Source organism: Anabas testudineus, chromosome 18, assembly GCF_900324465.2.
Source record: "Anabas testudineus chromosome 18, fAnaTes1.2, whole genome shotgun sequence".
In the NCBI taxonomy this organism is placed as follows: Eukaryota; Metazoa; Chordata; class Actinopteri; order Anabantiformes; family Anabantidae; genus Anabas; species Anabas testudineus.
Genome location: NC_046627.1, coordinates 27,001,668 through 27,028,319, shown reverse-complemented (window position 1 = coordinate 27,028,319; position 26,652 = coordinate 27,001,668). Strand labels below are relative to the sequence as shown.

The following is a 26,652-nucleotide window of genomic DNA, read 5'->3' as shown; positions in this document are numbered from 1 at the left end:
GACCAGCACTGTAACAAAACAAAAACAAAGTAAAACTTAACTCTGAGAACTATGCTATGTCGCACATCAAGGAGTGCTAGATTGATTAAATTCACCATTAAAAAGTTTATTCCTCATTAGGCTTAGGGAACAGCACCTTCATTAACTAGCCTTTCTTGACAACATCTAAATCCTCTAGACGATAAGATTGATTCAAGTTCAACTTCCTGTAATATTATAGCCTGGCTTATCATAATGTTGAAAAGAGAGAAACAACTGGTCTCCATAAACATTGCAACATCTTTCAAGTCATTTGGGGTTTCCAAATGACTTATCTGTATTTACATGATCTGTTATGTCTTTAAATTCATTACTTAAACTCATTGTAGGTTATATTCATGCTGTCTAAAGCAAGAGTCTACACAGCACTGTGTTGTTGATGGTCAGGTAATAGTTGACAAGCTAACTATTGTACCACAATGTCAAGTCTTTAATCTAAAGTTTACATTTAGCACATTTTCCACAGTTTATGAAACATTTCACCCTTAATTTGTAATCCTTAGTAAAAAATGATGTCTTGTGTTAACTGTATAGCAGTCATCAACATACCACAGCCGTGAGGCTGTAGCTTTCTCTTTCCCTTCAGCTTTCTTATGTGACATTGGTTTGATTGAAATTTGTAATTTGTAAAAACACACAATTAAAATGCAATAAAACAAATATATATATATATATATATATATATATACATAAGACCACTGTGTTACATGAACAGGCCAGTTGAGCAAACAAATTCTGCGTCTACGAAGCCATGATGTTGCAGCATGTACAGAATGAATCCTGGTATTGCCCCACTGGTTTCCTAGGGAAAGGTGAAACCATGATGTCTCTCTAAAATTCCAAATATACATACACGTATACATCACACATATTCACCTATGCTGTGGGTATTGATACCATACCATACAATCACAGATGGTAGCTTTTTAACCATTTCCATTTTGGCTCAGAGACCGGTTTTACCAAAAAACAAGCTGAAACATGAACCCAACTGATCACAGAACACGTTATATGTTATAGTCTTTCACTTTTTGACAACATCGGTCAAGCTGGCCTTTTTCAATATATTGATTTCTTTAAAAAGCAAGCACACATTTACCTATTACCTATTCATTGCTTTAGTAAAAAACAAAAATAAAGAGGGTTGTTGGTGAACCAGTAAAGATTTAATACTGTATCACAGATGCAGTATATAGTACGCATAGTAGTGAAAAAAATACAGTACTCTTATTAGCTTGTTTAAGTAGTTTACTGTTTACATTATCATTCAAATCAGAATGATCACTTACATACATACAGAGTCTAGATCGAACATCAGTTGCACTGTTTTACAGTGGAGTACACACAATGACTCAGAGTGTCGTCCATCTGTCTAGTTGCCCGGTTAAACCTTAGTTCTCTGAAAGCAGCATAATGAAGGTTGTCTGGATCTTGGTCACCCTAGTGTAGAATATGTATATAAATGAAAATAAGGTACATAAAAGTTAATATGTAAAATCCACAACAAACAAAGCTGTTGTGCTGTATATAGAGATGCTAATTGAAGCGTGGTAATTCAAACATATAACATTCACCTCTGCATTCAATGTGGTTTGAGCTGAGAATCTTACTTGAGAATTAGGTTCTGAAACAGAGAGAAGGATATTTTATTTCAAATCCATGTTACATGTAAATATGTTAGATACAAGCAGTGTTACCTACCTGTACACTTGCAGCTGTTACGTTTGTTAATTTTGTACACTGATAGAGCCAATAAAGCAGCCAGGATGGTGGTTAATGCCAAAGCTCCACTCAATAAATAGACCAAGTCACGAGAGTCTACATCATCTGCTAAGATAAACACCGCGAAACATTACAGACCTTTCACGTTTATCTATGTTTAATGCTATAATTTTACAGTACTCACCCCCAAAGTCCAGCTTGGTCGCATCACCAAACAGTAGTTTTCCACATGATGCAACAGCACAGTAGTAGGTCCCAACATCAGAAACATTCAAGTTCTTCAGTGATAAGTTGTAGATGCAGGTGTTTGTCTGGGTGTCAGGTTTCCTCTCACACTGATCATTCCTGTCTCCGTGGGTGTAAATGATTCCTGGATGAGATTCTTCAGAGTCTTTGAACCAGTAAACACTGTGTTCTCCATCACAGCTCCCAGTGTGTAATGTACAGTTCAGAGTCACAGAGCCTCCTGGCTGGATGGTCTCAGATGTTGACTGATGGACCAAAGACTGGATGTTCAAACCTGAATCCTTCACAGTGACAGTAATTCCCTCTGCAAATTCAAACTTGTATGCCTTGCAACTTACGCAGTAATAAGTAGCTGAGTCTGAGGCATGTAAATTTAAGATTGTCAAGTGGTTATTACCTTTTGTAGTTTCCAGTGAGAATCGGGAATTGTTCTTAAATTCATTTGTAAAGGTGCCAGTTTTCTCATGTTTATAGAAGGTAGAGATGAGCCTCGGTTTCTGTCCCACTGTTTGTTTGTACCAATAAAACATCACTGCACTACCTTCAAAGTAACATTGCAAAGTCACTCTGTCACCAGCATTAGCTGATATAAAACCACCATCTACGCGGACAGACAGTTTACCATTGGCTGCCCGAGCTGAAAGGTAAGGTAAATTAATGTATTATTATATGTTCACTGCAAAAATAAAATTATTTTAATAATATAGCTTAGAATTGTATATAATCGTAGTGATTGCATAGGATCATACATGTAGAATAATACAACCAACTTACTTGATATCCACAAGAACAGGCATAAAGTCAAACATAAAGCAAACATTAGAGATGTCATCCTGATGAAAATGTCTTGAAGAATGTAGAGGACCTTCGTACGTCCTCTGCTCTTAGAGAGAGGACTGTGTTTGATTGGCTAACAAAGAAGTGACACTCAAACACTCCTATTTTGGAAACACTGAGAACATCTTTGGGTCTCAAGTCAAAAAGTGAGGACAGTGTTACCAGAGACACATTGTGTGATGTTTAAAATCTGAAAAAACCTGTTATTAATTACAACTGAGTTCCAGTTATGCTTAACTAGACTTCTGTAGTTTACAGATCGCACCGCTTTTTTTTGTATGCTTCATCTTTGCATGAACATAGAGCTGATGTGACCCAAAAAGTTCCAGTTTTGTCTCATCTGTCCTAAGGACGTTCTCCTAGACACTTTGTGGTTTGTCAATATATGTTTTCTTTTTTTTACGATTTGATCTCATCAGTGGAGTCCTCCTCCTCCTTAGTCGTCTTCTATTAAGTCCAATGTGGTTTAAACAGTGACTGATGGTGTAAGCCGACCCCGAGGTACATTGACCTTGGATTTTACCTTTAGTCTCTATGGAAGTTATTCTGGGTTACCGTTTGTTACGATTTGTCATCAAATTTTCCTGTTATGGACACGTCCTGGGAGGTTGCCTACAGTCCCATGGGCCTTAAATTTCTAAGTAATATGTGCAACTGTGGTCACAGGAACATCAAGCTGCTTGGAGTTGGTCTTACAGCCTTTACCTTGCCTTTAACATGTTTGTCTATCTTTTAATCTCCTGAGACAAGCTTAGCTTTCTGTGGTTTATGTGTGTGATGTGTGGTACACACTATGAACAGCACAGTGACCACTTTTAACCCTTTAAATAGGCAGACTGACTGATCACAAGTTTGAAGACACCTGTGAAGCTAATTACAGGTAACACGTTAGTTTAACATGTTCACATGGTCAAATTATTAAACATCTTTCTTATGGGTGCCATTATTTTTGTATGGGCCAGTTTTATTAGTTCCTTTTTTTTAAACTTCTGTTGAACCACATCTCAAAAACTATGTTTAATTAGACTTAAATGATTTGATTTTTAGTCATTTATTTATTATACTTTCGTCAGTTTCGAGTTATTTCAGTGACTTTAGTGGGTTTTTCTTTCTTTGATAGAGGGGTACCAACAATTTTGTTCATGTGCGTATCTAAGCCGAAGGCATAACCTTTAAAGTACTCTAGGAAGTGTTTTTTTCAGTTTCATGGAAAAAGTGCAAAAATTGTTTTTTTTTAAGTGCAATGAAACATTTAATTACAAAGAAAAGTTGGGAAGAGCTCTGGTTTCAGCAGGTTTTTGAAAACTGTCATTCCACCATCGTGGAACCACAGAGTGTTCAGCTCTGTGGTTCCACGATGGTGGAATGACAGTTTTGCCTTTGATCTTTTCAGGTGAGGTGAGGGGACCACAAGACACCAGAAAGCTGTTTCAAATCACTTCTCTATCCACCTCGACCTCCGCCAGCCACCTGTCTCACAGCTGACGACTTCGCCTCCTTTCTCATCAACAGGGTTGCAGCTATCAGCTCCCAGTTTTCATTTCCTGACGATTACATCCTGCTGACTACATCCAGTAATGCATCTCACTTTATTTTCTAAACCCTATCAGAGAGACGATGTATCCACCCTCCTCCTCTCAAATCGCCCGACCACCTGCTCTGTAGATCTGATCTCCTCCATTCTTCTTCAAGCTGTTGCACCAATGCTAACATTAGCCATTACACAGATCATCAACACTTCTCTTACAACAGGCACCTTTACCACCTCGTTCAACCCTGCATCTGTGGTGATTGTCCCCGCTAAGATGGCCAGAAATCTGGGGGTCATCATTGATGACCCCCAGAGTTCCTCACTTGTAAGACGCTTTCGATATATATATTTAAATGTAAATGTAAAATGTTGTTCATTTGCAGACGGCAGTGGGCAAGGGCGATGTTAAGGATGGGGGAGGTGAGGTAAGCGATTGGTGTTGAGTTGACCACTTTGTATGGGTGCCGTGAAAATAACGGTAGCTGCCTGTTGGACCTCTTATCAAAATGATTGGTTACACAGTGGAGGCATGGCTAGCATCAGTATTGAGAAGCCAGTTGAGAAGCATCATTATGTGATGCTGTGGGATAGAATGAGCTCTTACATTATACCAGTAAATTGAAATGTGTTGTGTTCTTTCTAGTGGCTGTCATGTCATGAAATTTGTAATTTGGCACTGTTCGGCTGATCAGCCAAAGCTGTTCACCGAAAGTTTGCATTTGTATGTTAATGCCTGGCTTTTTGGCAGCAGTATGCCACTAACTGTGGCAACTGTGCACATAGATGGAAAGGTACAAACAGAAACTTGGGCTAACAGCAAAGCTTCTCTTTAGGCAAAGCCAGTCTTAGGGTTTTGTTAATACATTACAGCTCTCTTGCAAATTTAGACAATTTCGCCTCCCCACTTATGTAAATAGGGTAACCAAAACATTACATAACACCTTTCAATATAATGCACTCCAATACGACGCCACTTACTGTGGCAACTATGCATGAAAACACTGCAGCCTTCCTGTTTGAAACCACATCGACAAAGAGAGCAGCGGGTCCTTCAGAAATACACAACCCAAGTATACTAAGAGCTAATCTCTGACTGCCGACCACACGGAGGCTAAAAAAAGATCCTCCCACCTCCTGTAGTGTACAACCAGCACATTTACAGTAAACAATGTGCAAAGAATAACAGGAATCATCTTAACACTTAGTAAGTGCACTCATTCTGTGGCTGGTCTTTGCAGCAGGGTCTTTCTAGGTGTTTTCGCCATTATCATAGCAGACATTGCTGCTTCTGAGTGCACCGGAAAGAGTCATGTCTGTATGTGAGTTTTGCCTTTGCACACATGCATTTGACTGTGAAAGTAACTTTAAACCAAAAACAAACTAAGATGCATATACAAAGATCTGCAGAGTCTCCATGCCATTGGCATTGCAGGACAAATAAACATAATAATGATTTTTTTCATTTTCATTTTCCACACGTTCAAACTCTCTCTCGAGTATCTGATCCCACAAGCACCACATATATCAGTTATGTGTGGTGTTTGTAAACTGCATTTGACAGGTATAGTGAGAGTGGAAAGATACATGTGACAACACAAAATAGCTTTCAAAAATGCCTTGGTTATCTTTAATTGAGCAAAGGTATATAATGTTTTACAACTTTTACAGGCAAAGGGTATCTGACAGTCAAATGAAACCTGTTCACATTTACTGTCTTACACTGGAGTACACACATTCACTCCTAGGGTCATGTCGTTGTCTTTTTGATCTGCTGACCTTTAATGCAGCATAATGGAGCTTCTCCTCATCTTGATAGTCCTGGAGATGAGATATAAAAGAATGAACTGACAACTCCTTAGGTAATTTGATCTATTACAGCAAAATGTTGTACGGTGAACATCAGTCAATTCTCCCCTGTATGTAAATCTGAACGCATCAAATTTTTATATTCCCTGTTGCACTTTTCGTTATAAAATATGTTTTAATAGTGCAACACTAATACCTACCTCAGTATTTGGAAGAGACGGAGGTGAAGATCTTTCCTGAGAATCTACAATAGGTGTGAGAAAAAAAGGTGGGATAATTGTTTTAACATAATTACAGTACAGTAGGTCCTCTGGACCAAAAGAAAAAGTAAATGATGACAATCACTTGTTTCAATCACTGTTTGCCTAGTGCATGCTCAAGTTGATCTTGTTGGGCTACAACACTTGTTGGGTTTTTTTGTCTCTTGTGAAGCACTTTGTAACAGATGTTTAGAAAAGTGCTATATAAATAAATGTATTATTTATTATTATATTGTGAGGCTTTAATGAGAAGTCTCGTGTTTCATGATAACCAAACACTGGGTTCCAGGATAAGAATCTCATCTCATCAGTAAAAAATGCTTGAAATTGTTTTGCAGAGAGAATTGGACTACAATTTCTGGAAGGCATTATTTTTACTTCGATCTTTGCCAAAAAATGGCGCCCATGTTGTCTTTTCATCATATTTGTCAAACACATGCTGCCATAAACAATAGCATCCTACCTGGGCATTGGCAGCAGTTTGTCTTGTAGGTTCTATACACTGCAAAAGCCAGGAAAACAACTAGGAAGGTGTTGAACGCCAAGGCTCCACTCAAGAAATACACCAAAACAAGAGAATCATCCACTTCTGCAGAGAGCCAGACATCAGGTCACATTACTTAACATTAAAACTTCATTATAAAACATCGACCACAAAGTTACTCACCCTCAAAGTCCAGCTTTGTCCCATTCCCAAACATTATACTTCCACATGAGGCAACAGCACAGTAGTAGGTCCCAGCATGAGACATATTCAGATTGTCCAGTGATAAGTTGTAGATACAGGTGTTTGTTTGTGTGTCAGGTTTCCTCTCACACTGATCATTCCTGTCTCCATGGGTGTAAATGATTCCTGGATGAGATTCTTCAGAGTCTTTGAACCAATAAACACTGTGTTCTCCATCACAGCTCCCAGTGTGTACTGTACAGTTCAGAGTCACAGAGTCTCCTGGCTGGATGGTCTCAGATGTTGTCTGATAAACCAGAGCTTGGATATTGGAGTCTGAATGCTCTACACTGATGATAATATTCTCCAAAAATTCAAACACGTAAGAATAGCCACTTACACAGTAGTAAGTAGCTGAGTCGGACATTTGCACATTTGAGATTATCAAGTGATTTTTACCAACGGCTGTTTCCAGTTGAAAACGTGAATCCTTCTCAAATTTATCAAGCAAAATGCCATTTTTGTCATGCTTATAGAATTTAGAGACAACCTGTGGTTTCTCTCCCAGAGTTTGTTTATACCAGTAAAACATCACTGCCACAGAATCTCCAAAGAAACATGTCAAAGTCACGTTCTGACCCACATGAACTGATTTAAAATGTAAAGATGATGCTTCTTCCAGAGCCGTTACATCAGCTGAGGAGAAAACAGACACCAAGAAAATACACAGTTACCTTTTAACTATGACTGGGAGCAAGAACTATCAGAAAATATGGGAGACGGAGACAAGAAACGTGTACTTACTCATTAGCCCCACGAGCAGACATGTCACACACAAAGCAAACACCGGAGGTGGCATTTTGTAGTAATTGCCGAATGTACGTTCTCTACTTTTTATAGGCAAGACTGTATGAATGGCCAATCAGAAAGAACACAGACTGATCACATGACAAGTGCCCTTCATAGTGTTAATGTTGGTCTGTGAAAACATTTACAAGTAAAGTAATGAGGCAGACTTGGAAAACAAGTCTCAATAATTCAATATTATCAATAACACTGTACTGTGACTGGTTGAGGAGAATCTGTAGCTTCTGAAATTTGTGTTCTCACATTTTCTGCAGTAAACATGAAAAAAATCACTGAATCATTGGCTGCAGAAATATAACTTTAAGCGATATGTAATGCAAGATGTCAGAACACTGACATTTCTCTGTGTTTTAAAGTACAGTTAGACTGTACTTAACTGGTTTTGGCTGACTGTATTGTAAAGAGGAGGGACAAGGTAGACCACTCAGACCATAAACACCTCTATTTTTGGCTCCTATTTTTGATTGGTACATGTAAACAGGCTGTTTCTTACAATTTCTTGTTGACAGTGACCTCTGACCTCCAAATAATGACATGTACATGTGCTCTCTCTTTTTAATTTTTAGTCAGTACAGGTACCAGTTAAACAAAACATGATATTTTGTCCTCTAAACCAATGACCTTTGATGATACTCATGCTGAATATGAGTTGTGCATCTACATGATATAATATGTTATCTGTAGGTGTCCTGTGTAGGAACATTGATGCAGCACAAACCTGACATGTTATCGTGATGTGTTTCATGAAAGGTTTAGTTTCAGTTTAGTTTTTAGTCTGAGCCTCTTGCAATTTACAACCTGTTGTCTGTTTTTGATTTGTTGCATTTATAAAATCATAATCAGAGACCAAACTCACTTATGCACAACACACTGTGACCTGGAGGAAACAGGTCAGTCTTCCTGCCTTTAAGCTCTGCTAGGTACTTATTTTTCCACCAGTGGAAACTTACAGTCAGTATTTCACACCACCCTTACCACAGAAGTGAAAGGTAAACACTGAGACTGTGAGAGAGCTATAGTTTGAAAAGTGAAACCTGCAGTCACTTTTCTGGCAAATATAACAGTGATTAAGTATTCAGAGACAGTGCTTCAGTGATTCTTGTAGCACTGTCTATTAAATCTTTAACTTCTGAGGCCAATGCATTTACCACGTCTGCTACCCCTTCATGGGTCTCTGCATACAGGTTCCTTTTTACATTTTTAGACGAAGAGTTCACTAACAAATGACAGTTTGACCACTATAACATCACATGATGTGATGACTTTTTGTGGATTGAGTCTCATGATAGTGCTAGCTTAAGTTGTATATTTCAACTTTCTCATGTGGCTTCTGATGTTGTTCTATTAAGAAACTGGGCTCACAAACACTGACAGGAGAATTGTTTTAAGAGTCTTTTGAGGCTATGGTGGGGTTAAAAGAACCAGGAAGTGGAAAGTTGTCTGGCAGTGGAACTGGAAAGTATTTTCTGGGTGATAAGACAAGAATAATGAATTAATATTTGGTCAAGACAATGCACAGATTTTTGCAGATGACAGAGTTTATCTCTTGGTATGATTTCGGGGAGATAATAGAAAGAACTCTGAGGGTGAGTATGGGCAGAAGCAGTGTGAGTCACGAAGTGATATGGTCAGAAGGGCAAGATGTGATTCAGTATGAGAAATATGGTGGGCACTTGGAGAGAAATGAGGGAATCACCCTTGAAGTCCGGTGGTTCAAGGCAGTATCCTCGAGGATACGAGGGAAAGTGTTATGTGTTCTAGGAGAGTTCTCGTGTGGAGATTTGACTGACTTGACTCAACTGCTGGCTGAAAGGTCTGACAAGGCTCTTTTCTGTGCTGTTTTTCCTGCTGTTCTTTTCTGTCTTCTCCTTTCACTCACCCCAGAGGCAGAGGGAGGAGGCAAAGGCAGGGTGCAGGTACTTCGAGAATTATACACAGGCTAGGTCATGAAACACAATAGACACAGCTGGAAGGTAGAGTGGTCTCTAACAATCTGGCAGGGAAACAAGAATCAGGTGGTGATATAGGAGGTGGCAGGGCACAGATGAAACTGATTAACGTACATTAGTGAAGCTGGAGGCAAGAAAAAAACTGGAAGTGGGAAAAAAGAATAGTTGACAATAGGAAATAAAGCTAGAATCATGACAGATACCATTCAAGTAACAAATCCAAAAACACAATGCAGAAATCCAGTTCTACTCACATTTCATATGTCATTAATACTTCCACCAAAGAAAGATCCTCAATGCAGACGGCACAGGAGTCAGTGGCAGGTCTCCAGCTCTTGGTTTGGCCATTGGACTCAGAAGAGAGAAGTCCCCAACAGCTTGCAGTATTCTGACCCAAATGTAGCCATGAACTGGGGACTTCTGTAGGAACCAGGGTCTCTGGGGATTCCTTGAAGCCAAACAACATGTTGGAAGAGCAGATCGGCAGTCTCATGACCAGAAGTGAGTTTAGCAAGTGGAACAAAGTGAAACATTTTTACAAATATGTTAAGGATTGCACTGTGAAAATCAAACGGCAGAAGGCCGGTTACAAAATCGACAAAATTTGGTACCATGGAGGACGGGCAAGGGACGAGTCCAAAAGGGCATTAGTGAGGACTAAGTACATTCGGGGCATGCAAACAGGTACTCCTAAATATTCTCCTTCTAGGTGGACCTCCAGAACCTTGGCTGGACCTGGAAGTGAGTGTGGGTTCTCTTGATTGGCAACAGAGATGGCAGGAGTTGCATCAATGGAGGACCAGAGAACGAAGATGGTCACAGACACGGTGAAGCTGAAATGGCTAAAGAACAATGCCAATCTGGCTTGACGAGGGTTTTATGGTCAGTTAGGACAAAAAGTGGATGCTCAGCTCTCTCCCAACAACTCCCTCTCCCCAACATTGTAGTCAGAGTGGGACAGGCAACGTGAGAAGAAGACACAGTTGTTGGGATGAGTTTCTTCTTCAAGAAAATACACTTTGGAGGAGGTGAGTTGGTGTAAAGGACTGGCAATAGAGCTCTAACCCTGGATAAAGCACGATACACATTTCGAAGCCCAGGCACCTTCTGGATTTTTCCCATGGGCAAGATCAAACCAATGAACAAGACTGTTGTGGCGTGGAATTTGCATTTCACAACCTTAACATACACGTGGTCTGGGGGCAGATGGAAAAGTATTGCTCTCATTTGTTGCACATGCTTGGTTTTAGAGTGGGAAAAGATCAGAATGTCATTAAGGTAGACAAAAAAAATCTGATCATATTTCCTAAAACATCGAGTGAAAATTTGGAACACAGCTGGTGCCTTTGTCAAACCGAAAGGCATGACTAGTTACTTGAAAGGGCCTACCGGGTTGTTGAGGACTGCCTTCCATTCTTCCTTCTCAACAAAATCGCAACCCAAGCTGTAAGTGTTTCTAAAGGTCTAACGTGGTGAAGATTGTAGCTCCCTGCATTCATCAAATGAGAGGCAATAGATAACTGTTCTTTACTGTCCTGTCATATGACCTGGGAGGTGATGCATGGACGCAGACCCCATCCTTCTTCCCTACGAATAAAAAAAGTTGCACCAACCATAGAAGAAGGATGGGTAAGCCCAGCAGCTATAGCTGCATCTAAATATTTCTGCATGGCCTTACGTTCCAGAGCAGAAAAGGAATAGCAATGAGCGTTAGGAGGAGAGCAGCCAGGAAGTAGGTCTATATCACAATTGTAGGGTTGTTGAGCTGGAAACCCTCACACATTTACTCAAGAATATTAACATTTGCTTTTCATCTTTTCATCAAGTATTTAACATGACCTGACTAACATGATTTATCTTGACCTTATTTCTTTTTTCTTTGTGTGATTCTCCCACACACCAAGTTTTAACCCACTTAACCATTCAAACTCTCTCACATAACGGTCATATAGGCACATCTAAATCTAACTAACAGCGTGACAAACTTGCTGTATGACTGAAGAGTAAACTATTTTCCAAATGAAAAAAAAAGCACTCCATTCATATTTGGACTTGATAGTATTTTTTCTACATACTATAGAAAACACACTCCTTACACTCACCACACACACCTCCTGTTTTCCAGTTTACAACAACAAAGACATAACCATAAAGGCTCAATCGACCCCGATAGCAGCTCTAGTTATCTGATCAGGCTCAACCTTTCTAAAAGATCAAACCACTAGCTTGACTCTGAAGCCAACAAGTCAGCTGAGCCAATCAGAAACAGTCTTTTTGTCCTATAAGAGCTGTGTGTGTCCGACAAAACACAGGACAGACTTCAGAGCTTCAGAGATGGGTCCGCTTTGTATTTTTCTTTTGCTGCTCAGTGAAATCTGTGAGTATTTTATACTTTTTCTTCACAGTTTCTGTGTGCATGGACACCGTCTGAGGTTTGAGTGAAAGGGATGTGGCGTATAAATGAACTATAATGACAATAAATGAAGTGTAAATAAGAAAATGATATGCTTTTCTATGCAGGTCAGTTGTCAGCTGTTGTCAAGACCTCAGGTGTAATTCAGGACAGTGGGATCGTAACAGCTGAAGTTGGACAGAATGTGACTTTAAGGTGCTCTTCTGAAAGTAATGCAGTAACTTTCCTTTCTTGGTACCAGCAAAGTTTAGGAAAAAAACCCAACATCATATCAACACGGATGAAGCACAGTTCAGAAGCTGATATCTACCCTGCATTTAAAGAGAGGTTTCAAGTTGTGACAACAAGAGGACACTACAGCAATGATCTCGAAATCAGAGATCTTCGACTGTCAGATTCAGCAACTTATTACTGTGGAATATTAGAATTTAATGCAATCGAATTTGGGCAAGGAGCTTTCCTTCATGTCAAAAAGTCAATGTCCAACTTCCAAGCTGCTGTTCATCAGCCAGCACTGGTGCCACATCAGCCAGGAGACTCTGTAAATCTGAGCTGCACAGTAAATGCTGAACCATGTGCAGGAGAGCAGAACCTCTTTTGGTTCAGGCACAGTGCATCACTGCCTGCAATCATGTATTTCAGTGAAGAACAGTGTACAAGCTTCACAAATGAAAAGACTCATATCAAAAATTGCACGTCAACCCTTACAATAAAATCAGGGAGATTGCCTGATGCTTCGACGTACTACTGTGCTTTGGCCTCCTGTGGGGAGATTGTTTTTGGAAAAGGAACTAGAATGGAGATCACAGGTAGGTGATGAATTGCATATTCATTTTTGATATATGAACTAGCTAACTATCTAGATTTTATATACTCTAAGTCTTAAAAGTTTGGGATCAATTTTCCAAAGAGTACACATTTTCATGCAGTTCGCAAACAATTTTATCCATTTCACAAACAATTAAAATTACTCAGATGATTTTTAACGCATGATCTACATTTTTACATAGAGGCCTGCTCTTAGCATTTGTCAGTCCACTGCATCTCCTGGTATGGATGCTAGTTCAAGTTAAACATTTTAAAGGCTAATTGATTATGATAAAACCCTTTTGCATTTGTGTTGTACAGCTAAGAACAGTTGGTCTACTGGCGCAAACAAGAGATCATGGCATTCTTTAGTTTAGTTTAGTTTCGGAACATCAGCAGGTCCAAAATGGCCAGAAAGAAAGAAATTTCATAAGAGACCTGTAACTCTGGAACTCTAGAAGTATCTAGAACAGTGCTTGATACCTTTAGACAAGCTTGGTGGAGGAAGTGTGATGGTCTGGGGGTGCCTTAAAGGTGGTAAGATAGGAGATTTGTAGAAAGTGGAAGGGATCTTGAGGAAGGAAAGCTATCAAAATATGATATACATGTTTTCTCTTGCACACTGAGAGGTTCAACCAGTGTCCTCCCTTTGCTGGTGCATATCCTGAGTGTGGCATTGGCAGTTTCCGTTATCGTGCTTCTTGCCTTGTCATTCGTCATGTACAAGCTGAAGAAAACGTTGTGCTCTGTCTGCAAAGGTAAAGTTTCCAGAATCACTAAAGTATTGCTGTATTTAACAGACTGAATTCAACATTCATATACTTTGATTTACAGGGTCTGTTTCTCATCTGGCAGATGCTGCAGCCTCTGATGCTTTGGTGGGTAAAATAACTATAACAAAAGTAAAAATTTGTTCTATTGTGTCACTTGTGAAGTTTTAAATGTTTCTATTTCTTCTGACATGATTAATGAAATTATGTTCATATAATTTCCTATCACTATTTAATCCTTAACAGGCCCGAGATGCAGACGCTCTCCATTACGCTGCTCTGAGTTTGAACAGAAAAGTAAAACGACATCGTGAAGAAGACAACGCGGACACTGCCTGTGTATACTCCAAAGTAAAGAGCAGAAAAGAGTGAAGTCCAACATTTACAGCCACCAACTCCAGTCTTGTTAGTCGCTGCACCAAGAAAACTATTCACATGACCAAATTCCCCACCCTATCCCTCCCTGATCTGCTACTCTCTTCTATTGTCTGCTATGCTATATCACAGCACTTAAGATATTTATCATTATCAAATAACTATAGTTAAACATCATGCAAAACTTGTTAATCAAGCAGAAATTGTTGAAATTCCCTGGTTGGTGATCGATCTGCTTTTATCAAAAGCTTTTAGAAGCGAATACCTCAGCACCGCTGCAAGTACAGTTCTCTGAGACTGACTCCACATAAAGCTTCAACAGCACCTCTCCGTATGAAGTTATGGAAAATATGTATTCGAAAAAATCGATAGAATAGAACGTAATGCAGCGTTACTGCTCTCTAATAATAAAGGTCATATTATGCTTTTTGAGATGCCAAATTAATCAGACAAGAACAAAATCTTGTGCCTTGTGCAAACTGTCACAAGGCTTTCCTACCCAGTCTTGGTATTTCCTCACAAACATCGCTAGAGAGATTGGTACAATAAATTACTGTGTAAAGTCTAAAATGATTGTATAAAAATCCGCTGATATCACAATAAGGTTGAATGCTCTCCCAAGACCTATACTCTGTGTTCACCAATGAGCGTACCGCTACTTTTCAACTTCCTTTTCTATGGTTTTTGGTTGTGGTGTACATGTACAGGTATGGTTTTAAGCTTTCCTCTGCCTTCCCTAAAATTAAATATCTTTTTTTAGCCTTTTCAATACAGATGATGTCATATGGGGGAAAGAGAAGTTTAGTTAATACCATTCAAATACCGTACATTTGCTTCCTAGACTACAGCAGAACTACGGGAAGCAAGTAGAGCAGTAGTGAAACTGATCTCTAATGTGAATAAGACACTGAAGACAGTCACACTCAACCCTACACCCTCTAATAATCATTACTGTGAAAGAGGTGGAGTCGTTCTAGGTGCCATCACCACTATTAAGCTGAAATCGAGACTAACTCATCATCTATTATTCAGACAGCTCGAGTCACGTTCTCATTCTGATTCAAATTGAAAAATGCTTTAAAACTGTAGTTGGACAGAGTAGGGTGAAGATTTATTTTGCATAGTGCTTGATTTGTCGATAATAGTGTTGAAGCTCATATTTCTAGTGGAGTTAAAACACTAATTTGGATTGTTGTCAAGTGTGTCTTGAGTATTTACATCAAATTCCCTCAGCGGAACTTCTGCAGATATGTCAGCTCATGCAGCAGAAGCACAGTGTGTGACTCAAATCTAGCTTTTGATCTCTGTGGTCTGTACGTACCTGCTTAAAAAAACATACTGTGGTAAGAGCTCTATGGTTGTTGACACAGTAACTTCGGGGCTTTACTGACCAACACTTCACACTAAAAGCCAAACTTCCTTTTAGCTTTGACTGTCTTTCAAACACGTCAATACTAACATGGAAAACAGATGCTGCAAAAACTAGTTAAAATAGACTTAGTCAGACCATATGTCAAATGTTCACGCCATGCTAAGTATTAGTTTAACATATTTACAGTTATTGAGTAGACACAAACAACAAGATGGAAACACATTGAAGTACACGTTGTACTTCTGTGGTTTTAGTCAGTTGCGTAAATGTCTGCTTGTCGAAACCTGCTCTGCACTGTGCGATACTTTCAATGTTGTTTCAATGTCATTTAGAGCAAAGGGCTTTTGCACTTTGTCTGTGGATGTAGTGTGAGCTACGGTAAAAAGTCAGAATTTCTTCACATCTTAAGAGTAAATAAATTATGTCTTTAACTGATGTAAACAAAATTGTTTAAATGTATCCATCATCTCACTGACATTATCTTGAAGTGATAAATGTTAAGACTCCACAGTCCTATCTAGTAGAAACTATATCCCTCATTATTTGTTGTGTCTGTTGAAATTGATCAGTGGGCTTCAACTACATCGTGTAGCAAGATTATTTTTCCACTATACTTTTTGCATAAAGAAGCATTAGGTCAGTTAGGGCCAAATATTCTTCCTTTTTACTAATGGACTAAATCAATTTTAGTGGCTTATGTTTTTTATTTATTGATTTTTTTTTTTTTTTTTGTACATTTATCCAGCAACATATATACTGGAGACACACAGGGAAAAAATGTGGTTATGGTACAAAAAAGAAAACAGAAAAAAACAAAACAAAACAAAAAAACAGTTTGTGATGCGCCTGATCCCTGTCCTACATGATTAAAAACTCCTGGTTGTTTTAATGTTGTGGCTGATCAGTGTGCACGTGAACAACAAGTGAACAAAGAGAGGCGTTACTGCGACGCAACAGGAACAAACAGCAGCACAAATAAAACTGCATAGACATCCTGTGGTAATGGGGTGGGGGTGGCGGGGGTGGGCGTATTTAAACCACTTGTATTCAAGCTGGGGAGCCAGACCTGAGTGGGAACACATAAGCGAGCAAGCATTTTTCTCTTTTCTTATTGTTCTTATTAGTCGGCGGCAGCACCTGAAAACAAATCACTTCTAAGTCAAAAAACTCACCCAACCTTGACTACATAACTCGAAATGGTAAATACCAACTTGGGTCAGATTTGTATAGAAATGAAGCAGCTGAGATCGCTCTGTCAACCGGAACCAAGTCTGAAAAACACAAAACAAGTGTGTTCACTTTGACGTAAAGGTTGCTGCCGTACTGACGACTCTCTGGGAACTTGAACAAAGGGCAGAAGGAGACTTTTTATGTCAGTCTTCTGCAGCAATACCCATTGGCGCTTGAACAAACAAGACAAATTCACAAGCGTGTATCTGTGAACTCTTCACACACACGTCTTCAGTCTGTGTTGTGTTTGTGTTGTTTTCACAGTACATGATTTATCTTTCTAATCTTAGGTATTTGGTGGTCACAGTAACATGTAAGTGAGAGCAAAAACGTGTTTAAAGCAAGATGTGGTGGTTTTGGGTAGGTTGTATTTGTCTACTGTAGGTGGTCTGCTGCCCCCTGTTGACCAAGAGCTTAACTGTAAACAGTAGTAAACTGAAACGTCTAAGACCCAATAGTAAGCTAGGGGGAACTCCAGTGAGTTTACACATGAAACTTAACTGAACTAATTAAACCCTAAGGATGCTCTAAGATGAATTATAAGAAATGAATAAACAGTTTCTGAAATGAATGTATCACAGTCTTGTTTCGGTATTGACTATTCTTTACGTTGTGCCTTTTGCTAGAACCCCAACTTTATGAAAGTGTAAAAGGCGTAAAATTGTTGTTATACCTATTTTACGCCTTTTTATTTGAATAAAGTAATCCTCCCCTACCTTATACAGTTTTTCAAACAGGAAGAAACACAGTAAAGTCTTGCAGGTCACATGAAAAGCATCCTTTTGTCCGTTTCAGAATATAAACAAATTCATACCTAATAATATAGCTAATAATCTTTGTTGCTTTTGATGTGTGTGTTCTAAACAACCAGAGAAACCAAAAGTCTAAGTCGTGGGAGCTCACAGTTGTCAAATCAACAATTAACACATTGAGTCACATTTTATGTGAGCTCCAGTTTCCTGCATGGTTTGGTTTGCAAATGCATGAATTATGTAGCTTTAAAGGATTGGTTCACAAATTTTCAAGTGACAGTAGGATCTTGGCTCAGAGGAGCACAGTCAGAGGACCATGTTTACACTAGAACAAGTTTTACTTCCTGTATTGCTCCTGTTAATTCAGGCCTTAAAGTGATCATCCCAAAATACACTTCCTATGTAAGTGACGGGGGCCAAACTCCACAGGGGATGAGATTTAATTAAGTCAGGCTGCTTTGTCCTCATAGTAACTTTAGCTTGTCATTGGTCAGTATGAATGAGAGGAATTATTACATTTATTAAGACCCCCTTTATATTAATTACATAAGTTCAACACTCTTCACTGATTTCAGAAAACTGCTAAATGTATTTTTTTAATGAAAAATGTATTTTCTGATTTAACCTTAAACAGATAGATGATTAAAAGGCACTATGAATGAATTAAATGTGTAGTTAGAGTTGTGTTGGACACATAACAGTGGTGTGTGGTGGGGGGAGCTCATCAGGTTTGGTTTCACCAAGAAGTGAGAATCACTTGAGGTCTGACAGTCCCACTCCAGAGTAAACCGTCTCCTCCTCTGTGCTCCTCTGTCTCCTTGTCTTGCTTGGCTTCTCTTTGAAGTCCAGAGCTGTGTACTGCAGAGCATCAGATTCCTCATTCTGTAGGAAATCAAATCATTTCATTATAGCACGTGTCTACATGCAAATCAACTCATGTTTGAGAGGCTTTTTGGAACTCACCTGTCCGTCAGTGGTTTCTGGGACACTTAGCTGGGGATGTAACCCTTTAACAAAATTAGATATTATTTTTATTAACTTCCAGTCATCTGACATTAGTTTGCAGAACCTTAAAATATGGGCAAATAATTCCCAAGCTGTCCACATGAATAGATTTAATTTGGCTTAAGTAAGTAACTATGGTTTTCAAATGTTCACTTATCCTTTTCAGAACATAGGAAGTATTACACAGTCATACCTCCAGACTGAAGATTGGTTCTCCTGGTCATTTTGCAGAGGATACAGACAAAGATGCTGTTCAACATAACAGACACAAGTAGAACTGCAACCACACAGTGCTTCAAGACAGAGGAAGCGTCAAATTGTTCCCCTGTTAAAATAAACAAACAAACAAAAAGTAGGTATAGATGTAGAAGAAAAGAAGAAGTGGCTCTTTGTACCCTCTGAAAATGCATATAAAAGCTATGCAGGTACATAGAATGGAGCTTGCTTGCAGATTTGCTTGAGATGTTATTACTGTAAAAATAATCATTGTAGGGATACAGCTGAAACAAATTGTGTGTATCTCACCTCCAACATCCAGTCTTGTTCCTTTACTAAACAGTATGTGTCCACATGAAGCCACGGCACAGTGATACGTCCCAGCATCAGACAGGCTCACGTTCCTTTTCGTTAAGCCGTACACACAGCTCTGTGCTGGAGACTCAGACTCTGAGCTCCCAATGCACTGGCTGCTGCCGTGTGCGTGGATGTACAGGATTCCCAGCTGGGAGTTTTCCGTGCCCTTTTTGAACCAGTAAACACTGAGTTCACTGTCACTGATTCCACTGTGCACCGTGCAGTTCAGAGTCACGGAGCCTCCTGACTGCACTGACTCTGACGCTGGCTGCAGAAGGAAAGACCTGCAAGTAGAGTCTGTAAAGAACATATGTAAGGTGTTAAAAAAAGGATGTAGAAGGAGCAGTAGAAGTAGAAAATCCATTACCCTTCATTAATACCTTTTAAAACCAATAATGTTCCTTTGGTAAATTCGGTGACTGTCACACTGGTTTGTCCACAGTAGTACATGGCTGAATCTGAGTCCTGCACATTAGAAATGTTGAGATGATAAAAACCTGCTCCTGTATGAACTGAAAATCGCTGGTTGTCTTTAAACTGGTTGTAGAAGCTGTTGGAGTCGGGTGAATGTTTGTAGAAAGAAGATATTATTTGAGGCTGCTCCCCTACAACCTGCTTGTACCAGCACAGATGTTTGGCTCCTGTGTCATAGAAACAGGGCAAAGTCACGTTGTCTCCAAGGTTAGCATAGAGCAGAGCGCCATCTGAAGGGAAAGATAAATGTTATAAACATACAAATCCAACCTTATGCACTCAAAGAGTATGATCTTTAGAATATTTATTAGTATAATAAAACAGACTTACAGGCTCCAAAGGGAAAAATCAAGTACACATAAAGTTTGAACATCCTTCACTCTCCGGTGTTCTGACTCTCCCAGTGTGTTGGTGGTTTCAGTAAAGGGGTCAAACATAAAAGCCGTCCACCAGCGGAAATAGTCTGTGAGGTAGGAAACGCAAGTGGGTGTACGTATTTGTATAAAAGGAAGTGAAATGCTCTGAATTGACACTTTTTATTTATTTAATTTTACATATTTCACTGACTCTGTCCAATCAATACATTTCATAAGTTTCTAACCCCAAAAACTCCCCCTCCAACACTTTCCACTGTTATTCAACTTCATCTAGTCAGTTTTTACTTGACTAGATGTTGCTTTGTTCAGAACAGTCAGTCCCACTGAGGGTTTGTGTGTGTTTGAACTTTTGTCCAGGAACTTTAACCTGCTTTAGATAAAGGAACAAGCCATCCATTTAACCCTATCCTCTGCATCCTCTTTTCTCACTAACTTCAGTCTCCTCTCACTACATCCATAAATCTCCTCTTTGGTCTTCCTCTAGACCTCCTGCCTGCTGCCTCCTGCCTAGACCTCCTGCCTCGCAACTCCAACCTCAGCATCCATTTACCATTATGGCCACAACCTCTCCTCTGAACATGTCCAAAGCAATTCAATCTGGCCTCTCTGACTTTATCTCCAAAACATGTGACATGTGCTGTCCCTCTGATTCTAATCCTGAACCTCAACATCTGAAGCTCTGCTACCTCCAGCGCTGCCTCCTGTCTCTTCTTCAGTGTCACTGTCTCTAAGGCGTACATCATTGCTGGTCTCACCACCATCTTAAACAACTTTTCTTTCATTCTCTCTGACACCCCTCACATTTCTCCACGCCTTCCATTCTGCTTGCACGCGCCTCTTTACCTCTTTTCCACATTCTCCGTTGCTCTGAACCATTGACCCTAAGTACTTAAAGTCCTGCACCTTCTTTACCTGTGCTCCTTGTAACCTCATTGTTTCCTCTCATTTACACACACAGATCATAGTGTGATCTCTGAACATCGCAGTCCATGGAGATTCCTGTCTAACCTGAACTGTCAGCCTGCCCATCGGCTCAGAGCTGATCGTTGAACCTTCACCTTGAACTCCTCTGTCACCACTGTCTTACAGCTATCATACATGTCCTTCTCTGCCACTCCAGACTTCCTCATACAATACCAAAGCTCCTCTCTCTGCACCCTGTCATACACTTTCTCTAGATCTACATAGACACTGTGCAACTCCCTTTGCTCATCTCTGTACTTCTCCGTGAGCATCTTCAGAGCAAATACTGCAACTATTGTACTCTTTGTAGGAATTAAACCACCTCTTCCCTTAGCCTAGCTTCCACTACTCTTTCTCACAACTTCATTGTACAGCTCATCTAAGCTTTATCTTAACTTTATCTGAAGTTGCCACATATCTGCACATCTCCCTTATGCTTAAAAATTTGCGCCAGTACACTTCTCCAAGATCTTGTTAAACAAACTAGTCAGAAACTCTACTGCCACCTCTACTAGACACCTACCTCTACAGGTATATTATCAGGTCCAAATACCTTTCCACTCTCCATCCTCTTCAATGCGCTCCTCACTTCACTCTTACTCATCTTTGCTACCTCCTGCTCAACAACAGTCACTTCATTGTCTTTATTGTCTTTAATTTTTTCATTTTTAAATTTTGACATTTTACATGATGAAGTATGTTGCACTTTTACTGTACAACATTTCACAGGGTAATTTTTCTTTTTAGTTATTTAGCAGCTGCAACACTAAACAATATTCATCAATAACTACGTCATTCTGTTTGCAAAACAACTATTTTTACTTTTATTAGTAGAATACTTAGTTGATTTTGTACTTTTCTGTACTAGTACAGTGTATTTCTACACTGTGGTATTTTCTATGCTTTGAATTCTGAGCACTGAGACAGATACTTTGGATCTTATTCAAATTCAGCGTTTAAGAACATATAAGTTGGATTTTAATGTTGATGCACAGCACTGTGGCATTGAGACTGAAAAACACTGAGGCCACTTCACCAAGAAGACCAGAGAGCACTGAGATGGATGTCATCATATTTCCAGATCACTAAAGATGGAGGAGCTGCAAGGTGAGTAGGAGCAGTGATCACAGAGTGTGCCCCAGAGAAGTGCTTAAACACCTACACAGCACTCTTACAGCATTTTCCACCATGTGCTATTGGCTCCATTCAACCTCTATTCACCTCTAGTCTTCTGGAAAGGTGAAAATACTGCAGATCGTGAACACTGAATTGTGTAACCACAGTGTTCTCATTATCTGAAGCTATTGTCTGAAGGAATTTCTAAACTTTGAACTCACACTCTAATATTTTGCTGGAACACTATTAGCTTTGATTACAGCATGCATTCACTGTGAGATTGTTTCGATGAGCTTCTGCAATGTTACAACATTTATTTTTGTCCACAGTTGCATTCATTTTTTACCAAGATCTTTTATTGATGATGGGAGAGATCACTGTGTTTTCTCCAGCACATCCCAATGTTTCTCAGTGGGGTTAAGGCCAGTGTATTTTTGATGAATTTAGATGACTTTGTAGAGTTCTGTTTCCACTTTGACATGAAAGAGTCAAACAATAAAACTGTAGTCAGAATGAGTCCTCTCTCTACCAGCTACAATATTAACATGCTTCATTCATGTTTATGGTATAAAATTTGGCACCATTTTAATGTTCATATTTATTTATAATATTGTTAGAGAATTGAAATGCATCAGCTCAGTTGTTCTTTATTCAGACTTGTTGTGACATCAGGCAAATGTAATCAACAATAACCTCAGTAAACCAGGGTGGCTCCAGCTGCACTCCATTCACTCACAAGCATAGTTTGATTTGGTTTACTTTAATTATGTCAGGATTAGATCCAACGGGACATAAAGATGTGACTTTTACTGCTCACTGAATGAAGCACAGGGTAAATATTCATCAGATAATTACATTTTTGAAATGATTAGTTTGTGTCATCTTTATGCTTACGTGCCAGTGTGTGAGAAGATGAAACCTCTTTGCTTGTGAGCAGAAACCGTTTTAACTGCATGTCCCTGCACTTCAGAGGCACAGTAGATTAACGGGAGCTGCTGCTGCTGTGGCTTTGCTGTGATCAGTTGTAAAAATGCGCAGTTGTGAGATGTGTAGGAGCCAGACGCCGTTTTATCAGTGTGAGCAAAGGTGTCGCACTGCTGCAGGCACCTTTTCACAACTTTGAAGTAACTGATGCACCTTTTGTTAACATGAGTCTGAAGTGTGACCAATGATGACGGGGATGGTGATGCAGTTTTTCCCTCCTCAGGCATGCACACTGAACTCTACATATAACACATGACTAACTGCATTCGAATACATATTTTACATGTGCACTGTACAAATATACCTTTAAAGTTTGATATAAACTATTGATATGCATTTTCTGACATTTGGAAAGACTAAATTCTTTTACATTAAGTTATTAATGTATTCCTCATTATGTTTGGGGAAATTTACAGATTGTTGATGATGAAAGCAACATATGTCCTGGTTTGGTGACTACATTTAATTAAACAGAGTAAAAATTTTAAAAATGTATTTAAACAAAAGAAGCAGGAGAGAAACACGTTTTTTAGTTTTGTTTTTTTTTTCAGTGTGGCTAATATTGTTAACTGCTGAGCGTCCCGCTAAGGCTGTGTGAATAAACATCACATTTCTTCATCAATTACATAAGTGTTTTATTTTTATTTTGTCACATCTGAATAAACACAAAGCTTCGTGTGTTGGGGTAACACCACTGTTTACTGAGAAACTGGCAGGTATTTGGGTGTAAATGTGTGATTATACTAGGGTTTCTAGACAGGTGAGTTACAAAAGGTAGTTTCCGTGCATTTTATTATAAAGTTGTAGAGGGGCAAGATGTTAACTAATGCAGCTCTGTTAATTTAACGAAAAAAACTAAAATTCCACAAATAACAACAGCATTTAGAGAGTCTGCCACCACTTATTTGCCTTTATGCCGTGTGCCAATCATCTATTTTCGATTTGGTTATGACACAGACAGCTTACAGCCACGCTGGAGATGAAATCACACTCACATAGGTTTATGCTTCTTTATATTTCCCATAAACTGTTTTGATCAGAGTGTGAGCAGATATATTTCAAGAAATCTTTGACATAACAGGACTTTTGCTTTTTTTACCTCACGTGTCCTCAAACCACACTGTGTTGTCTCTTCCTGTCAAACAAAGGATATGTAGCTCAGTTTTTGTTACTGTGCTGCAGACATCAATCTAACCTCATTTATTGGCTCCTCCTCCATCTAATGTCATTAATTTATCTTCATTTGCTCTCAGATTAAAATAGCAAAAGGAGTTTGGCTGGAAAGTAAGTTTTTAAATTGAGGCAACCACAGCACATTTGAACTGTGAAGCACAGACTTCACAGTTTGGACACAAAATCTTTATTGCAAAGTTTTATATATTACAAATGCCTGCAATCCGCCAAACACAGAAAACTCCAAAAACAGACATGATGAAGCAACTTTTCACTCTGAGCTGCAGTTTCCTGAGTTTATCTGGTGGCAGCGTACACAACATCTGCCTCCAGCTGTCTCTGTGATGCAGGCCTGCGGTTCGTCGTTGGCTTTGGTTGGAAACTTATTGCTGCATAGTTCAGAGCATCAGAGCCCGGAGTCTGAAAATGGACATATTTACTAAATAGTCACTACTTTCACAGACTTACAGTGTTTGATAAATGATTAAAAACAGATCATGCTTAAAAATAGACTTAACTTAAATCTTAGGATAACATGTGTTTAGATTACCTCACTGTGTTGTGGATTCTGTCTCTGATCAGGATCTAAACGACAGAAACATCATTCAACTAAAAATATTGCTGTCAATACTGTTTGACAAACAAATTGGTACGCAATAGCAATGGTAAACATTTTGATTGCAACTTACAAATTACAACTAGAAAAAAGTGTAAGTACCTTTATGGAGTCTCAGGATTTTGATAACCAGACTAATGATGAATATAATGAGGAAAATAATCACACCTCCCAGGATAACAGTGGTCAGAGTTGGTATTTCACCAACTTTTTCTACAAGAAATATATTTAAATTAGACTTTTTTTGTGGGTTAGAATCAGATCAGTCCTTACTTTGTAATAAAATGTGGAACTTTTCTGTTTCTTTCTCATCAAATCACAGTAATTTACAACAATCTTACCTTGAGTTACGTTTAAATATGTTGCATGAACAATCACTGAGTTTCCATTTGAGTACAATCCACAGAAATACAGTCCAGAGTCAGAGAAATCCACTTGTTTGATGTTGAGAAAGACGGTAACAGTGTTTGATGTCATACTGAATTTGCCATTTTGAAATCCAACACAGAGCGTGGTATTGGCATCAGAGCTGAACATAGATGAGATGCAGCTGACATTGGTCCCATTACCCAGTCTGAACCAGTGTATGTGAGAGGGAAAACTGGAAAAGTTGGTACACGCCAGTGTGACTTCTTCACCATGTTGGACCGAAACAGTGTGAAAGTCAGAAAGTGAGACAGAGATCCAGCCTGAAACAAATGACATTTTTTTTTTACTTGTAATTAAACCTGCAATGGTTTCTAATGAATACTTTAAGTTAAATTTCTACCAGATCATTGTACAGTTTTTTCCTTTCAGAGAAAGAAATCAGCTGCCATACTCACTCAAAATGTAGAGGAAAGCTGTTACCAAGGTAAAGTTCATCTGCGTACAGTAGACCTGCACCACTTATATGTAAGCAACTGAACTGTGCTCCAGTGACAGTGGGCTTAATGTAAAGAGGTCGGGCTTTCTTTTCTTTATCCGCTTGCTCAAACTGGTAAGATAAATATCTGTGAGGAAGATGGGTTTAGAATATTAGCTGCAATGAGATTTGGACAAAGTTATAGTTTAATAACATTTTTAGATAATCAGTAATTACTCTCCTCTATCAACTCCTATTTAGTATAGAATTAATAATCACATTTAACAGCTCTTTTAACTGAAAGTTCATTTGTTGGACTAGTAGTTGTTACATGCACAGAAGTATAACCCTATTGCATGCATTATATTGAGCCATTGACATGCAAGTGATGTATGTATTTACATACATATGAATTACAAGAAGAAATAACCACTTATAGTTTTGTTAACTTTGAAATTATGTAATTTTAATCTAGTCATTGATTAAATGACTGTATCAGTAATATGAATTCAAATCTTACCTGGCCAATGATAAGTACTGGGTTAATGTATGCGCAACTGAGTAGCTTCAACTGCATTTCACACTGGAGATGTATGGGACGTTCAGCTGTTGTTAGTTTGACGTGATCTGTCATAACTTAAAACACTGAGTAACACAACAGAGTAGTGATGTGACTTTGTGCACGCATGGAACGTGTGACTGTGACATGGAGATCAGCAACAGAGTTTGAGATTGATTTACCACTAACAGGATGCTCACGGATGTAGACATATGCACTACACGTACACCTCAGTGAATCACTAACTGTTATCGGTGGAGCTCCTCACTGCTGTCAGACAGCTACCAGCTGCACTGTGATTCACAGTTTAATTTTTTTAAAAATA

General features: G+C 39.0%; 5 protein-coding genes across 7 annotated transcripts; 1 reads left to right on the top strand and 4 right to left on the bottom strand.

Moving 5' to 3' along the window:
- Window positions 1-1,279: 1,279 nt before the first annotated feature.
- On the bottom strand, window positions 1,280-2,845 carry LOC113157225 (immunoglobulin kappa light chain-like). 2 transcript variants are annotated; one of them, XM_026352569.1, is made up of 5 exons: window positions 2,782-2,845; window positions 1,946-2,644; window positions 1,741-1,869; window positions 1,614-1,663; window positions 1,280-1,479 (listed from the first exon to the last, which is right to left on the bottom strand). In XM_026352569.1, exons 1-5 carry the CDS (start codon window positions 2,837-2,839, stop codon window positions 1,354-1,356), a joined length of 1,062 nt encoding a protein of 353 aa, XP_026208354.1. In that variant the 5' UTR covers window positions 2,840-2,845; the 3' UTR covers window positions 1,280-1,353. The 2 variants fall into 2 exon arrangements, with proteins under 2 accessions (XP_026208354.1, XP_026208355.1); XM_026352570.1 differs by having other exon boundaries at window positions 1,741-1,866.
- Window positions 2,846-5,996: 3,151 nt separating this feature from the next.
- Window positions 5,997-10,186, bottom strand: LOC113157234. The gene is made up of 5 exons (XM_026352580.1): window positions 7,913-10,186; window positions 7,109-7,804; window positions 6,905-7,030; window positions 6,382-6,425; window positions 5,997-6,193 (listed from the first exon to the last, which is right to left on the bottom strand). Exons 1-5 carry the CDS (start codon window positions 7,965-7,967, stop codon window positions 6,083-6,085), a joined length of 1,032 nt encoding a protein of 343 aa, XP_026208365.1. The 5' UTR covers window positions 7,968-10,186; the 3' UTR covers window positions 5,997-6,082.
- A 699-nt stretch (window positions 10,187-10,885) lies between these two features.
- On the top strand, window positions 10,886-15,425 carry LOC113157232. The gene is made up of 5 exons (XM_026352577.1): window positions 10,886-12,301; window positions 12,445-13,146; window positions 13,774-13,902; window positions 13,979-14,022; window positions 14,161-15,425. The coding sequence occupies exons 1-5, from the start codon at window positions 12,259-12,261 to the stop codon at window positions 14,284-14,286; spliced, it is 1,044 nt and encodes a 347-aa protein (XP_026208362.1). The 5' UTR covers window positions 10,886-12,258; the 3' UTR covers window positions 14,287-15,425.
- A 935-nt stretch (window positions 15,426-16,360) lies between these two features.
- LOC113157236 lies at window positions 16,361-23,177 on the bottom strand. The gene is made up of 7 exons (XM_026352583.1): window positions 23,046-23,177; window positions 20,026-20,158; window positions 19,602-19,925; window positions 19,174-19,518; window positions 18,842-18,973; window positions 18,607-18,650; window positions 16,361-18,525 (listed from the first exon to the last, which is right to left on the bottom strand). The coding sequence occupies exons 2-7, from the start codon at window positions 20,066-20,068 to the stop codon at window positions 18,397-18,399; spliced, it is 1,017 nt and encodes a 338-aa protein (XP_026208368.1). The 5' UTR covers window positions 20,069-20,158; window positions 23,046-23,177; the 3' UTR covers window positions 16,361-18,396.
- Window positions 23,178-24,479: 1,302 nt separating this feature from the next.
- Window positions 24,480-26,445, bottom strand: LOC113157252. 2 transcript variants are annotated; one of them, XM_026352608.1, is made up of 6 exons: window positions 26,289-26,445; window positions 25,749-25,916; window positions 25,266-25,613; window positions 25,027-25,137; window positions 24,859-24,893; window positions 24,480-24,728 (listed from the first exon to the last, which is right to left on the bottom strand). In XM_026352608.1, the coding sequence occupies exons 2-6, from the start codon at window positions 25,786-25,788 to the stop codon at window positions 24,606-24,608; spliced, it is 657 nt and encodes a 218-aa protein (XP_026208393.1). In that variant the 5' UTR covers window positions 25,789-25,916; window positions 26,289-26,445; the 3' UTR covers window positions 24,480-24,605. The 2 variants fall into 2 exon arrangements, with proteins under 2 accessions (XP_026208393.1, XP_026208395.1); XM_026352610.1 differs by lacking the exon at window positions 25,027-25,137.
- Window positions 26,446-26,652: the final 207 nt, after the last annotated feature.

Coding starts and splice junctions, on each gene's coding strand:
- LOC113157234 (XM_026352580.1), bottom strand. CDS start 7,967: ATGCCACCTCCGGTGTTTGCTTTGTGTGTGACATGTCTGCTCGTGGGG. Junction 6,426..6,904: donor AAACTGCTGCCAATGCCCAG/GTAGGATGCTAT, acceptor CACCTATTGTAG/ATTCTCAGGAAAGATCTTCA. Junction 6,194..6,381: donor CGTCTCTTCCAAATACTGAG/GTAGGTATTAGT, acceptor TCTCATCTCCAG/GACTATCAAGATGAGGAGAA.
- LOC113157252 (XM_026352608.1), bottom strand. CDS start 25,788: ATGAACTTTACCTTGGTAACAGCTTTCCTCTACATTTTGA. Junction 25,614..25,748: donor AGCTTTCCTCTACATTTTGA/GTGAGTATGGCA, acceptor CATTTGTTTCAG/GCTGGATCTCTGTCTCACTT. Junction 24,894..25,026: donor AATCCTGAGACTCCATAAAG/GTACTTACACTT, acceptor TCTGTCGTTTAG/ATCCTGATCAGAGACAGAAT.
- LOC113157232 (XM_026352577.1), top strand. CDS start 12,259: ATGGGTCCGCTTTGTATTTTTCTTTTGCTGCTCAGTGAAATCT. Junction 12,302..12,444: donor TTTGCTGCTCAGTGAAATCT/GTGAGTATTTTA, acceptor TTTTCTATGCAG/GTCAGTTGTCAGCTGTTGTC. Junction 14,023..14,160: donor CTGCAGCCTCTGATGCTTTG/GTGGGTAAAATA, acceptor AATCCTTAACAG/GCCCGAGATGCAGACGCTCT.
- LOC113157236 (XM_026352583.1), bottom strand. CDS start 20,068: ATGTTCAAACTTTATGTGTACTTGATTTTTCCCTTTGGAGCCT. Junction 19,926..20,025: donor GATTTTTCCCTTTGGAGCCT/GTAAGTCTGTTT, acceptor CTTTCCCTTCAG/ATGGCGCTCTGCTCTATGCT. Junction 18,974..19,173: donor AACAAGACTGGATGTTGGAG/GTGAGATACACA, acceptor TTATTTTAACAG/GGGAACAATTTGACGCTTCC.
- LOC113157225 (XM_026352569.1), bottom strand. CDS start 2,839: ATGACATCTCTAATGTTTGCTTTATGTTTGACTTTATGCCTGTTCTTG. Junction 1,870..1,945: donor GACCAAGCTGGACTTTGGGG/GTGAGTACTGTA, acceptor TGTTTATCTTAG/CAGATGATGTAGACTCTCGT. Junction 1,664..1,740: donor TAACAGCTGCAAGTGTACAG/GTAGGTAACACT, acceptor TCTCTGTTTCAG/AACCTAATTCTCAAGTAAGA.